Genomic DNA, 14,937 nt, shown 5'->3' on the forward strand with positions numbered 1-14,937 from the left:
GAGCTCTTGATGAATATTTAGTTAGTATCAAGGAATGATATTTTCTTTATAGTACAAGGGGGCAAAGCAACGGAAAACAGTCTCGAATAAATGGAATTTCACATTATATTATATATGGTGGGGATGTCATCAAATTTCAGAGTGCAAGCCGCACAGCCAAATGCTTTTTCGGTTTCGAAGCAAAACCAATACTGCTCAGACAAAAACCAAAACGAAAGGAGAGCAGTTCATCGGTGCTTTGCTCTTCCTCGAGGCCATCCAAGTCCAGCATTGCCGACATTTCCAACTGCTTCCAAGGGCTTTACCAATCCCTTTGTCGTTTTACCGAGTGCCTCTCCCTGCACACATCTTTGCATCAGAAAATAGATCAAACTATAAAGCATGATCTAATTCATATTGGCCCTATATGAATATATTGTGTAGAATAATGGGATGAGATATGGAGACAATCAGTTTCCATACAGGCAAAACTCATTTATATTCATCTTATACAGAAGCACATGGCAGGGAAACAAGGTGATGTGATATTACCTCCTTCCAGCCCATGCCTTCTAGAATTCTTCTGGCATAACTACCTGTTCCAAATGACATTTCCAAAGCTTCTGCTGCTGCATCTTCTGTATAAGCATAATTAGGGGAATATTCCCCACCATTGTCACCAACTGAATTACTCTTTTGTCCTGGACCCACTCCAATGCCACCATGCAAGGTTCTTCTCTCAGCAGCTCTATCCCTATATGAGCGGCTTTTCCGCTGTCAATACAGCAAAACAACACGTTACAAGGAAACAAGTCAGACTGAAAAAAAAGTATATGATTCACCTGATTAAATATGAATGCTCAAATCTCTAACTTGATATCATCATGGATGCTTCACTAGCCCTCTCCATATAAAAACATAACTGGGTAAACATATAAATCCATGAACAAAGGAAAATCTATGGAAAGCTGAATTCACATACCTTATATTACCCACACTTACTGAGCATGAAAAAACTATTAACCCTAATAATATTAGCTGATAAAATTTGGGAGGCTGGGCTATTGGAGAGTTAACCCATAAAATAATAAAGAACATCACCAGCAGCATAATTAGTGAGGCTATAAGCCTTTATTATTGCCACTCAATACCAAATTCTTAGAACTAAGAACATGCCATAATTAATGTAACTGAGAAAGAAAAATTAAGCAATTTTTATGGGCTTCTACATTGCCATAACTTTTTCAACAAGATGACAAGAGGTACAACTTTGGCAACAAAAATACCTTTTCAAGTGCAGATAGTTGATCCACAAAAGGGGATGTATCCATGCAGTTTGTGATTCCATCAGATGATTCTGGTTTATTTCTTTGAATGGTTTTAGACTGAGGGAAAAATTCTGGGAAGCCCCAGTTACGTGTTGGGTTAGAAGAATCGTAACTTGACAAGGAAGCTAAATATTTTGCATTAGGGCTCCGCAACTTATACACTTGTCCTGAAAGGAGGCAATAGTCATGCAACTGCATAAGTTCACAAATATGGGCTGTAAATGCAAAACTACACAGAGAGTGCTTGTAATAATGTCGAATACTCTAAAAATTTATCCCACATGAACACATGCACATACTTGTTGTTACATAAAAAGGTGAATGCAAACCTGTTGTCACTCGTACCAGATCTAGATGAACTTCACGAATTGGTGCAGTTTTCAAAAGACCACCTCCAGAAGGCATAGAGGGATGGAGCTTTGCAGATCGTCTCATCAAATGCCCAACCAACTTAGCTACCTGATTTTTCCCGTCATTTCTGCATTCTCTGACCATTGACCAATCCCATAATTCAACAGCTGGGATTGTCAACGCTGGCTCTTCCTCAGGTTGAATAACCTGACCATATTGCGATCGCCAATTTTCTTCTTCCCATGAAACACCTGTATGCAAAAATGCTTAAAGTTTTCAACCTAAATATGTGAAATTTGTGGACCTTCTTTCAATAACTTAAGGAATTGTAATTTCTCTCCCCCATATGGCAATCTTAGAATGAAAGACATCAAGGAATTGATTAATGATAGTAATACAGGGACAAACCTTCGCCTAAGTCCTCCATGATCAGTTCCCCCTCTTCTAGCTCAAGAGTATTAGTACTCTCAGCAGTCAATTCTTCTTGCTGAAGAGTATTACTACTTTCTGCATTCAAACACTACAGAGCCGTTTATGCCTGCTCCAACTATTGAAACACAAAAAAAGGGGACAAAATGCAAAGATTATATGTGACAAACCATCAGCTGAAAACTTGAAGTTTTTCCCCTCATCAGTTTCCAAAGGCATCATTACACCATTATCAGCATCGACTGGTGCATTATAACCAGATAGATAAAGGTCAATCAGTGTTTCTTCTAACCTAAATCCAATAAAAAGATTTGTTAAGAAAAATATATTGAAATGGTAACTGATTAAAACTGAGGGAATGCAACGTCAGAATGCAGCTTACCATGCCGACGGTGGAGGTTGATTTTCAGGCGTTTGATTGCTAGTGCCCTCTGTATGTCCTGTTAATAAAAGACTCATTAAATTTCTGCAGTGTTGCCTCCATTCCCTAAATTATTTGAGAAAAAGTAAAAGTTATTTTCCAAACCTCCATAAATAGAAAGACCTGAAGTACTTGTCTAATGTTGGAGGAAATTGGTTTATCAGTATCAGTAGGACACTCAGCTAGTCCCATGCTTTCTCCCTCAAAAAACTCTCAACCTCCAAGCTCATTGCCAAGGTGGACAAGCTTAGATTCCAAAAACAAACCACCTCCAGACCAATAAATTATTATAGGCATGCAATCGCCTCTACCAGACTAAAAGATTTATAACCTGAAGATGTCATTAAATGTATGACAAAGATCATATGATCCAGCAAGCATCCACTATAATAACACCCACAAACCATCAATCCGAGCCAACCCTCAGCTACTGTCTCATTCTAAAAGAATCATCACTAAGCAAGCATTGTAGATACCGCCCTGTTTCCTTACCCCATTTCATAGGAATCAAAAATTTCTAAAAGAAAATCAATTTTTTAGAGACAAACAACAGGGCATACAGAATTACATTGTAATGGTTAAAATCACACCGATTCATGGCTCACCTGAAGTAGATTCATTCCGACCACTTCTTACACACTGGTGAGCCTTAGATTCATCTAGCTGGATGGACATGTAATCCGTGTTGTCGCAATATTCTTGATTACATAACTCGTCGTGAGCCAGATTATCCTTGGCATTTCCCTGGCATGGACTTATTTCACATTCGTTAACCTGAAACAATGTGATACGACAGCTTAGGATCTGAATCCAATATGACAAAATTAACAGCCGTACAAGATGTTACCTTTTGAGACTCCAAAAGTACATAAGTGCCGTTTTCGAACTTGTAATAAAGACCGTCCCTACTACTGTAGTACCAGCCAGCGTTGGGGTCATGGTAAAATCCACTACTGCACCAAATTAACACAAAACAATAATGACAAACAGCCAAAATATTTAAGGACAAACTTTCAAAATTCAAAAGAGTCTTAGAAAAGAATATAAAACTGAAATTAAAGGGTTAAAACAGTATTGTAAGGTTGGAATGGTAATAAGAAGATGGAATTTTGCTTCTAAAAAGGCAGGAGATTGTGGTAGAGTTAGAAAATGAAAAGAAGGAAAAACCTGGCATGAAAGAAGAGCTGAGATGTTTCGTCCCAAACAAAACAATCACCGCTCTGCACCTCGTTATGATCAGCTGCTTCCATTGTTGCTGCCATTTCTTTTGCTTCTCTCTCCTCGTGCCTACCTTCGAAATGGAGGAGATTCAAAACCACACTCAACCATTGGAAGACAGCGTCGCCTGAGATGGTAGTTGCATAAGGATTTGGGTCCAATGACTTATTGGGTCAACGGAAAGCCCATTATAGATCAAGTTTGGGCCCTGTTGATCCGAAACCGACATTGGAAATGTTTGAATTCTAGTCAAGATTATACAAATAAACTATAAAAATTAAAATAGTTACTAATTATGATGTCACCAACATGGTCAGGGTGGTGCAATTCCAATTAATAGCATCAAAATTATTACGATTTGGGTTGGAATTATACTATTTTAGTGTAATTCTCATTATATGAAATTGAGATAGTATAGTTTTAATTATAATATCATTATTTCGGTGTAATTTCAATTTATTTACATTTCTTCGATGCGATTGTAATGTTGATAATATTCTTTTGATTTAATTTTCTATTTTTTTTTAGATTTTAATTTATTTAATGAACGATAAAAGGTTTACTTAATAAATATTTAAATTGATAAAATATTTATTATGTAAAATTAAATTTAGAGTTTTAAGCGATATTATGTAAAATTACTTTTTTAACCTTTAAAATTTAAATTTTGAGAAAAAATAAGAAAGAAAACACACCGTTTCAAAAGTTCAGGAGTGGGAGAGCTGCTGGTTAAGGGAGTAGCTGGCAGAGCAAGCAGAGTGAGCCATTTGGCCGATTAATTTCAGCAATAACAGAGACTTGAATGCATGCAGTGAGGCGTTTGGCAGTTTAAGGTTCTTCGGCTCGGCACGGTGCCAACTCTACATTTTCAATAAATGCAACTCAACACCCCTGCTTATTTCTCAACACCGTCCTCCACGTAAGTGCCTCGCCGCATGCGACGTGGATAGTAGCTGATGGGGTGCTCCCTTGTGTTTCCACGTGTCAGGCCACTTTTTTTTTTCACGTGCTCCTCGTGATAGTAGTGCACGTTCACAGGTTATATTCAAGAGTTAAAAATATAAAAACATATACCAAATTACTATAATACCCGTTGATATATTTTCCACGAGAAGCAAAAAACTGCCTCCAACTTACACATTGTTCCCATACATCAACTCTAGATTCCCAACTAAATTTCTATATAAACTACCTCTCATTCCAACCATTAATCACAAACACAAATTAACAAATCCCTTCTTCTTTCTCACATTTGCTAGCAAACACAAGCTCAATCCATGGCTCCAAGCTTGAGCAAGAATGTACTAGATTCGTTGGGGCTTCTTGATGGAGAACTAACATTATCCATCATCTTGAAAGAATCGAATTTTCTTGCTAATGGCCATCCGATTCTTAGTGAAGTTCCCACGAACATTGTAGCCACTCTATCTCCATTTAACGCTACAGATAAGGCAGAGAGCGCGCCGGGTTGCTTCGTGGGATTTGACGTGGATAAGCCCAAAAGCTGGCATGTGGTGCCCATTGGCAAGCTCAGAGGAATAAGGTTCCTGAGCCTATTCAGGTTCAAAGTTTGGTGGACCACTCACTGGGTTGGAAACAATGGAAAAGACTTGGAGCATGGGACCCAGATGCTGATATTAGACAAAAATGACTTGGGACGCCCTCATGTTCTTCTTCTTCCAATCCTGGAGGGACCCTTCAAAGCTTCTCTTCAACCTGGAGTTGATGATTACGTGGACATGTGCCTGGAAAGTGGGTCCTCCCATGTGTGCGGTTCGAGTTTTAGAAGTTGCTTATATATACATGTCGGTAACGATCCATACCAGCTCCTGAAGGAGGCCATGAAAGTCGTAAGGCTCCATTTGGGGACATTCAAACTTCTTGAGGAGAAAACTCCACCAGAAATCGTAGATAAATTTGGTTGGTGCACTTGGGATGCATTTTATCTTAACGTTCATCCTGAAGGTGTACGGGAAGGCGTGAAGGGCTTGGTGGAAGGCGGGTGTCCTCCGGGGCTGGTTCTGATTGATGATGGATGGCAGTCCACTTGCAATGACGAAGATCCTATTACTGATCAAGAAGGCATGAACCGGACGAGCGCTGGTGGGCAAATGCCGTGCAGGCTGATAAAATTTGAAGAGAATTACAAATTCAGGGACTATAAAAGCCCCAATGAACCAGCGAAAAAAGGCATGAGCGCCTTCGTTAGGGACCTGAAAACAGAGTTCAAAAGCATCGAGAATGTGCATGTATGGCATGCGCTATGTGGGTACTGGGGCGGCGTTAGACCCAATATCAAAGGCATGCCCGAGTCCAGGCTCGTTGCTCCTAAATTGTCAAAAGGTTTGCTGATGACTATGGAAGATTTGGCTGTGGATAAGATAGTGGACAGTAAAATTGGACTTGTCCCACCAGAGCAAGCCCACGAGATGTACGAGTGACTCCATTCTCACCTCGAGTCGGCGGCCATTGATGGTGTCAAGGTTGACGTAATTCATGTAAGTTCTCGAAACCTCTCCCTTATTATCATAAATTCAATTTCCTGAGTACAAAAACAATTGATATACTGTGTAGTTATGGCCTTAGCATAAATAATTGTGGCTTACAGTTGTTTGAATTGCTTGCTGAGGACTTTGGTGGTCGAGTTGAGCTTGCTAAAGCTTACTACAAGGCACTAACTGCTTCTATTCGAAAACATTTCAAAGGGAATGGTGTCATTGCCAGTATGGAGCAGTGCAATGATTTCATGTATCTCGGCACAGAGATCATTTCACTTGGACGCGTCGGTAATGCCTTTGAATTCATTCGAATAGCTTTTTTTTCACGTATTCAACCGAGACTACATAAGCAAGTACTGATTTGTTACACACACAGGAGATGATTTCTGGTGCAATGACCCGAAGGGCGTCACAAACGGAACGTTTTGGCTACAAGGGTGTCACATGGTGCATTGTGCATATAATAGCTTGTGGATGGGCAATGTCATACACCCAGATTGGGACATGTTCCAGTCTACTCATCCTTGTGCTGGATTCCAAGCTGCTTCCAGGGCAATTTCCGGAGGGCCTGTTTATGTGAGTGACTGTGTTGGTAAGCACAAATTTGACTTGCTCAGGAGCCTTGTGTTACCCGATGGAACCATTTTGCGATGCCAACACTATGCTCTTCCCACCAGAGATTGCCTGTTTCAAGATCCTTTACATGATGGGAAAACAATGCTTAAGATTTGGAACCTCAACAAAGTAAGTCACAGGCAGAATTTCTGTAAATAATTAACAGAATGATGATTTGTTCTAATTGTATCTTTCTCATCTATATTTGCAACAGTATACAGGAGTTTTAGGACTCTTCAATTGTCAAGGAGGAGGATGGTGCTCTGTGACCAGAAAAAACGCTGGTTTCTCAGAGTTTTCAAACACAGTATCCTGCTTGGCTAGTCCTAATGACATTGAATGGAACAATGGAAAGCATCCGATGCCTTCTATGAAGGGAGTGAACAAATTTGCTGTTTACATGTTTCAAGAAGACAAGCTGAAGCTGCTGAAACCATCAGATAACATAGAGATTACCCTCGAGCCATTTAACTATGAGCTGCTTACTGTTTCTCCTGTCAAAGTCCTGCCAAAAAGATCGATCCAGTTGGCCCCAATTGGACTGGTGACCATGCTCAACTCTGGTGGCGCGGTTCAGTCTCTGGTTTTCGATGACAATGAGAATGCGGTGAGAATTGGAGTGAAGGGTTGTGGAGAAATGAGGGTGTTTGCTTCAGAGAAACCATTGATGTGCAAGATTGATGGAGCGAGTGTGGAGTACTGTTATGATGACCAAATGGTAATGGTCCAAGTTCCATGGCCAAGTTCTTCCAGATTATCAGTTGTTGAATACTTGTTTTGAGTCATCAGGAAGCTTTTCTTTAAAGTTTTGTACTTACTGTTCTGTTATGAATGTAAATTTATCCTTTATCCTTGACGTGTTTAAGTAACAATGTGGGCGTTGAATTTGCTGTTATGGATATCCTTACCGTATAAAGGCGAAATGACAATTTTCCACCCAAGGTTTGTTGAAAAGACAATATGGTAAAACCAAACAATTTATATCTATTTCAATACAAAAATGATCATTAGGAGACATTTATTTTAAGTAATGTTTTATTATTAAAACAGAAAGATTATCTTAAAGATAAATTACTTAGAAGATTATTGGGTATAAATGATTACTATGTTTGATAACATTTGATAAATATAAATAATTATTATGTTTAGTTAAAGATAATAAAAAAATACTAATATACTTAAATAACTTTAAATATAATTATTTTTAAATATTTTTTATATTATTTATCATATTAATTAAAAATAAATTTATTTTTATTTTAAAAAATTATTAAATAATAATATAATTATAATAAAATTAAGATTACCTTAGTACTCTTTAAATATCTAAGATGAAAATAGTACTACTTATATTATCTGTCACGTCAGTATTGATAATAAAAGGTTATACTGATAAATCAAATAAAACAATAAAAAATAAAATTTTAAGATAATTTTTAAATATTGAAACCAAACACCTTGTAAGTAAAATATTTGCTAGCATCTACCCTCAACTCTAAATTAATTAAAAAGTACAAAATTAAAATCACAATATGTGCCTTTCCTTTTCTATATTTTCAAGATGGTTCCAGAGTTGAAAACCTGCTTCTAGCGTTGGTACCTTATGCTTGATAACGTTGTACCACAACTCTGCTTTTAGCTCGCTGTAGGTTGCAGCAAGCAACAGTTGATTGTGTGATTGGAGATCCTTCGTTCAACAAGAACAACGAAGCAGCTGACAACCAAGAAATTCAAATTCCATGAGAAACCCGAATTCGTGGACGTATAAGGACAAACAAATTACTGAACTTTCTGGAACCCATCAACAAATTCATGGTTTCGTGGACGAAGACCCAGACTATGAATCTGAAGATTCTCTCTTCGAGGCATTTCAGCGCAAACGCAAACCTACCAGAGTCGGCATCGGTGTATCATCTCTCTCTTTAACTACCATTTCTTAGTGAAATTCAAAGTCCTTTTATAGCAAAGTTTTAATTTTACGCACCCCGTTCCTTGATTGCTAACACTTGTTTTTTCAGGCTATTAATGTTTGATTAATATGATACTTGGATTTGATTGTTGGATCGAAAAAAATTTCTTTAGTTTGTTGAAATTGAATATTGGGTTGGCTAGTTTCGAGTAGACAAAATGCATTGACAATTGGACTTATAATTTTAAGCAGTATTATTTTTGTCTGTAATGATTTATTATTATTTTTTATTTTCATTCTTATCTGACTGTTTGGTGTAAATTGTGCTGATGAGCTAAAGCAAATTTTTTACTTAGGATCAAAGCCAAATTGATTCCTACTTAATTGATTATGTACATCTATGAATGTTAACTATGACATTGAATTATGAGAGCGCATGTGTTTTCAAATAAATATCGGTTACTAGTTTATGTTTTACTTTGTTCCATACACATCTCTAAATTGGTGCTTGAATGATGATATACAGGATAGGAGTTTTACCGGCCAAGTAGATTTGATATCTGAGATTGATCGAAGAATCAAGGAACATTTTCATCATTTGCTACATGCAGTGGAAGGCCTGAGTGCACGAGTGACTCAGTTAGAGAGTAGAATGCATCACATGGAGAATTCTGTTGATTATTTGAAGGAATCAATCGCAAATAGTCATGGTAGGACTGATGGAAAGCTTAGGGAGGTAGAAAATATTCTGAGAGAGGTATTGGCAAACTTCCAAATCTTTCATTTGATGTGATGTGTGTGCTTTGGTTAGTACTCTTTGCTATTAAAATCAACCTTGCATAATTCTGGGAAATTTAGGTGTTGTTTTTGGTAATAATCTTACCAGCAGCTTTTTGTGTCCAATTAGATGTGCTGGGGATGAGCGAGTCTGGATGCCCAGCTAAAAAAACAAAAATCAGAACTAAAACTGGAACCTATATGGAGAGGTTCTTGCTCGGAACCTACCCAGTTGGTTTTGTTTCAGGTTCTGGGCATACGGTACTGTTTACCCATAAGAGGAAGCTCTAGCATCAGTCTGGCAATTTGGGTAGAAATAGAATAAGAGGAAGCTCTACAGGAGAAAAACACCACTGATTTTAGGGTCTGTTTTTGATTTTGTGAGCCACAGTGAGATTGTTACCATATGCAATTTATAAGATTACCAAAATCAAATTTTTAAACTAAGAGCATGCTTTATCTCTGCCAAAGATTGCCCCTTTCTTTCTACATTATTACCAGCTATCTACATGACAACAATACATACGATTGAAAATCCCAAATAGACAGAGCCAATACCAAATTTGTTTACAACACATTAGAATACAAACCAATTACAAAGTTGGATATCTGTCACCATAGAAAACTAGGTGTAAGAGAGTAAAAACATGAAAGAATAATAAAATTGAGTGAAGGATTTTAGGGTTAACAGAGAAATCGAGCAAAGGATGTTCATGGTGAAGCGATTTTTTATATGTTGTAACAATCAGATCAATGTTGTTTTGATGGGGAGAATGAAAAAATAAAATAAAATAAAATTGCGTCGAATATCTGACCCAAAAACCTGAATTCGAATTTGGGTCTGTTCCAATTCCTTTGAGGGAGGAATTGCAACTAGACCTAGAACTTGTCGGTGCCTGCAAATTTTGAATTGGAACCTACCCGTTTTCTATTGGTACTAGGTAGAAATCGGAACTGTCAGCCAAGTACCCAATGGTTCCAGTTCCGATTAGGTAATTTGCACATGCCCACTTTTACTTTAAGTTATAAACTGTTGGAGTGTCTCTAGCTTTTTGAACAAAAAAATGCTGGTGGAAATTGATAGATTTATAGATGTGAGCTCTCCATGGGAAGTCAAATAATTTTGTGTTAGATGTCAAAATTATACTCTAGTGTAAGATTGATTTTCTAAGACACCATTATGTTTAACAAGTTTGGACCTTGGCAATAGCATATTCAGATCTTGCCTTGAGATAGTTTAGTTTTATCTTAATCCTTTTAAGTGAAATTCTGTGAATATCATTTGATAAAGAGTTAGAAAAGGTTGGTGCCCTCAAATCCTGGCTGCATCCCCTAAAGTCATATCATTTGTGCCACCTCAATTGTCAAAACTCTGTATCATTGCAGAATAACAGTGGTCTCCTTATTTTTGCTAAACAGTACTTGGACCTAAGACTCCTTACCCTCAACCACTAGAGCCAAGTTCCAATGTGATGTAATGGAAATTATTTGAAATCTTTGGAGAGACTCTTGCTCTTTCCTTCTGTGTGTACTTCAAGACACAAAGGTTATGGCATTTGATTGTTTTCAGCTGTCATGTATTCTTGTATGGTAGGCCATCAAGGGAACTTGATTTGATTATTAGACTATCATTCACTTAGTCCAATAAAAGTTTACTTTTTTTGATAATCCAATAAAAGTTTACTGGATTCATGAGATCCATGTAATGTTGAGAGGCAGAATTTATCTTCTGCAGTTCTGTTTGTCAATACAGTTTTACATCACAAATTTGGCAGATAGATATGGTTTGTTTTGGTGTAACATTACTTTTGTAATGATTGGCATTTCTTAGGATGTTGAATTGGAAACTGAAGGAGAAGTTGTATATTCGATAAAAGTAATATCTCAAAAAGCTTTTCTATTTTGAATGTCAAATATTTGTGGCCACTTTGTCATTGGTGTTAGCTGGTAATCAGTTGCACAAAGCTTGTGTATGTAGTTCATCTATGATACGATGATTGATGGGTGCAATTTTTATATGATTTCTTTGCAGGTACAAGATTGTATCAAGTATGTGAGAGATAAACAAGAGATAGCGGAGGCTCAGGCACAGCTTGCAAAGCTTCAGTTGTCCAAGAGTGATACACAGTCAAGAAAGCAGGACAGTACTGCTCAAACTGATTCAACAAAAGAAGAATCATCATTTGTCCCTCAGCAATCCCACCAATTACTTCCAAATCAAGTTGCTTGTCCACAACAGCAAGCTCATCTCCCTTCTAATATTACTCAGAGCCTACATAATCAGAGTCCTCTGCAGTCTCCTGCAGCAATGGCTCCTCAGCTTCTCAACCAAATACCCCATAACATTGTCCCCTCCATTCCACAACCTCAGTCTTGCAGCCTCTCACCTGTGGTGGCTCAAGAAACCACACATCAGAAGTACCTTATACCTTCCACTCAGCAGTCATGGCCACTACCTTCAGCATTTTATCAACCTAATGAGTCAACACCTCCAGCAACTACACATCAGCAGTACCTTGTAGCTTCAACTCAGCAGTCACAGCCACCACCTTCAGGATTGTATCAACCTAACGAGTCAACACCTCCAGCAACCACTCATCACCCGTACCTTGTAACTGCAAATTTGCAGTCACAGCTATCATCTGCAGCACTGCATCAGCCTTATCAACCTACACCTCAACTTCCAACAATCTCACAGTCCGCCCAACCACCTCAACTTCCAACAACCTCACAGTCAGCCCAACTGCCTCAACACCACTCACCTGTCAATGCAGGTTATTTTCAAAACCTTCTTCCTGTGAGCCATCAGCCTGAAGAAGTTCCTTACCTGTCATCTCAAAGCATCCATAAATCCTCTCAGTCACCTGGTGGGTTTCCCCCAACCCAGCAGTTTTATGTTGGTTCTACCCAGCAGATCCCTGATCAATCCACAAGCAGCCATTATTTGGAGTTACCTTCTGGGTATTCAAAACGACCAGAGCAGTCTAATCCCGGCAACTTTTTTCCATATGATGAACCTTCTTTCGGTTCTAGCCTTTCAAATATGAAACCCTTGCAATCTGCATCTTCACCTTCATTCCTAGGTGGTGGAAGCAGTTCCTCACAGTTGCCAACAGCCAAAATATTACCAGACGCACTTCCAGTTGCCTCTATTGTGGATGGTGGATCTACTTCCGGTGGGAACACGAACAGGGTTCTGGTTGATGATGTTGTTGAGAAGGTTGTTGCAATGGGGTTCCGAAGAGACTTGGTGAGAGCTACAGTGAGGAACCTGACAGAAAACAGGCAGTCAGTGGACCTTAATGTGGTCCTGGACAAGCTTATGAGTAGCAGGTAAGTTCGGCTTGGAGAATGTTGGTTTAGCTGGTGTATTGTGTATTACCTTGGTGCTTATGTTTTCTGTATAGAACTTTGAATTACTTGTCTGTTTGTGCATTCTACAGTTGATAGGATCCTTAATGTTGCTTCACTGGTTTGTTGTGCGAACTAGTCGTAATTGGCACAACATTTCTTAATTTGATTGTGAATGTATATGGTGTTTGATGTATCTATATAGTTTCTTGCTTCTTATTCTCTGTAAACTTCAACTTTTGAGTGGTTTGGTATGCTGCCTAAATAAAAATGATTGAGTTCACCATTTTCTTAATTCTCCCTAGCAAAATGATAAATACATTTTATTAAACTTGGGCAGTCATCTGATGCCATCCAATTGAATCATTTTTACATGTTATTTAGAAATGATGTTAACCGAATTCTGATGTGTGCGAGTATAATATTTTCTCCCCATTAACAAATCATGGATTCGTTTTGAGTTCTTAGGGCAAAATTTTTCTTTTTTTTAACCTCATTATAAAGACGCATCTGCCCGTACTGATGATATCTTGCTTTGTTAAGTAAGAATCTGCAATAAGGCATGTGAAGAAAGTAATGGGAGAAGTGCGATAATAGTTATAAGTGGAAATCAGATCATCTGCAAAAGATAAAAGAATAATATCTTTTGGGTAAACTTTTTTATCTTTTGAGGATTTATTGTACATATGATATGAGAGCCCGTGTCCGGTTGGAGCCAAAATTTGGAGAAATGCTGAAGAATGTTGCAGTTAATGATTTAGGGATTGGGTCATTTTTCTAGATTCCTTTGGGTCACGATCGTAGAGAGATTCAGCACGCACTTACTCTTCGCATGATCACATCTTTACCAAATATCTAGAGGGGCTTGCACGGGTTGGGGCCAGATAGGCAAGCAGCAAGCTCATGCTTAAAACCCGGGCTTGGTAACTTCCTGGAGGTAATTTCACGTAGTTTGTTCTTGTCGAAGGTATTTGTAATTTCACTTCTTTTAGGGGGTTTACTATTTTTGGGGGTTTATCTGTAAGTATAATATAGTTTCATGTAATATGCCAGGGCCTGGTTTCTCGACTTATGGAGTATGTTGTGTTGACATTCTATAAATTCATTTATTGTGACAAAGCCGTTGGTCCATACAAATTCTAGCGGTCCACTTTAGCACGAGCGTGCATGAGGCTTCTTAAAGAACTGAAACGCACACCTTGCAAACGATATGCTCTAAAAGAAAAGAACTTGTTCTATCCTTCTTTGTTACAGGGATAGTTTACCAATCTCATGCCTATAATAATCACCCCCACGTGTCAGAAACCCAACTGGGGACCTTGTTATTATTACTAGATGACAAAATTAAAAATGCCCGCTTAGCTTCAGGACCATTGAGGACCATCATCTTAATTGCATTTAACAGCAGATTCAGGACTTTGCATTCCTAGATACAAGAAGAGGACCATTTTTTCTCAAGTAACTTCAAAATTTAGCCATCAAAAACCATATCAACTGGCGTTTGCTTTAATAATCTGAAGAAGATTGCTCTGATTGTTCAGAGCTCTGATCTGGGTGGACCCAAACAAGCTGAGATATAGGCTGTTTGTATCGGTATGTTAGGAATATAGCTGTGTCATCCCTTTAGATATTTCAGAAAAGGCCAAACGACTATGTCCACTTAAGGTATGCTGTAATGACAAGTTTTCACCCTTTAATTATGAAAACATTAAATACCCACCCATGACCGGTTAAATTTAATGAAACCCTAACCTTTAAAAATTTAATCTCATTTTACCCCCTAAAAGTTTAAAAAATAACATTTTTTTCCTAAGCTAAGTTTGAAAAAATTGTATTTCCCCCCCTAGGGTTTAGTTTCCGAACCCTTTCACTTTCTCCGGCACCATCGCCGGCCATCTCCCCCTCCCGATGGTTTCTCTTCCACCGACAGCCCCCCTCAACTCCACCCCAACCCATTCGGCGCAGAGAGACGTCGTCTGGGAAGAGAAATCGTCTTCCCAGACGACGAAGAGGAGATTGATCGATCTCGTCTTCGTCGTCTGGGAAAACGATCGTCTTCCC

The 14,937-nt window shown here is 38.3% G+C and overlaps 3 protein-coding genes across 5 annotated transcripts; 2 read left to right on the plus strand and 1 right to left on the minus strand.

The window, feature by feature from the left end:
- Positions 1-82: 82 nt before the first annotated feature.
- LOC123211463 lies at positions 83-3,880 on the minus strand. 3 transcript variants are annotated; one of them, XM_044630214.1, is made up of 10 exons: positions 3,676-3,877; positions 3,356-3,461; positions 3,114-3,282; positions 2,470-2,527; positions 2,258-2,379; positions 2,067-2,165; positions 1,637-1,909; positions 1,266-1,474; positions 532-750; positions 83-338 (listed from the first exon to the last, which is right to left on the minus strand). In XM_044630214.1, exons 1-10 carry the CDS (start codon positions 3,768-3,770, stop codon positions 228-230), a joined length of 1,461 nt encoding a protein of 486 aa, XP_044486149.1. In that variant the 5' UTR covers positions 3,771-3,877; the 3' UTR covers positions 83-227. The 3 variants fall into 3 exon arrangements, with proteins under 3 accessions (XP_044486149.1, XP_044486148.1, XP_044486150.1); XM_044630213.1 differs by having other exon boundaries at positions 532-753; XM_044630215.1 differs by lacking the exon at positions 83-338 and adding an exon at positions 822-901 and having other exon boundaries at positions 619-753; positions 3,676-3,880.
- A 1,123-nt stretch (positions 3,881-5,003) lies between these two features.
- Positions 5,004-7,620, plus strand: LOC123210039 (galactinol--sucrose galactosyltransferase-like). Its single transcript, XM_044628199.1, is given in 4 exon segments — positions 5,004-6,224; positions 6,335-6,512; positions 6,601-6,968; positions 7,054-7,620. Coding segments are annotated over 4 exon segments (2,334 nt in total).
- A 772-nt stretch (positions 7,621-8,392) lies between these two features.
- LOC123211770 (protein tfg-1-like) lies at positions 8,393-13,171 on the plus strand. The gene is made up of 3 exons (XM_044630638.1): positions 8,393-8,746; positions 9,275-9,505; positions 11,558-13,171. The coding sequence occupies exons 1-3, from the start codon at positions 8,579-8,581 to the stop codon at positions 12,860-12,862; spliced, it is 1,704 nt and encodes a 567-aa protein (XP_044486573.1). The 5' UTR covers positions 8,393-8,578; the 3' UTR covers positions 12,863-13,171.
- The last annotated feature ends 1,766 nt before the right edge of the window (positions 13,172-14,937 follow it).

Source organism: Mangifera indica, chromosome 3 (assembly GCF_011075055.1).
Source record: "Mangifera indica cultivar Alphonso chromosome 3, CATAS_Mindica_2.1, whole genome shotgun sequence".
Classification (NCBI taxonomy): Eukaryota; Viridiplantae; Streptophyta; class Magnoliopsida; order Sapindales; family Anacardiaceae; genus Mangifera; species Mangifera indica.

Bases quoted from the DNA above. Each gene is read 5' to 3' on its own strand.
- LOC123211463 (XM_044630213.1), bottom strand. From the start codon at position 3,770: ATGGCAGCAACAATGGAAGCAGCTGATCATAACGAGGTGCAGAGCGGT. The intron at 3,462-3,675 runs GTTTTTCCTTCT...AATTTGGTGCAG, and splicing joins CAGCTCTTCTTTCATGCCAG to TAGTGGATTTTACCATGACC. The intron at 1,910-2,066 runs GTTTGTCCCTGT...TTTTGCATACAG, and splicing joins CATGGAGGACTTAGGCGAAG to GTGTTTCATGGGAAGAAGAA.
- LOC123211770 (XM_044630638.1), top strand. From the start codon at position 8,579: ATGAGAAACCCGAATTCGTGGACGTATAAGGACAAACAAATTACTGAA. The intron at 8,747-9,274 runs GTATCATCTCTC...GATGATATACAG, and splicing joins CTACCAGAGTCGGCATCGGT to GATAGGAGTTTTACCGGCCA. The intron at 9,506-11,557 runs GTATTGGCAAAC...ATTTCTTTGCAG, and splicing joins TAGAAAATATTCTGAGAGAG to GTACAAGATTGTATCAAGTA.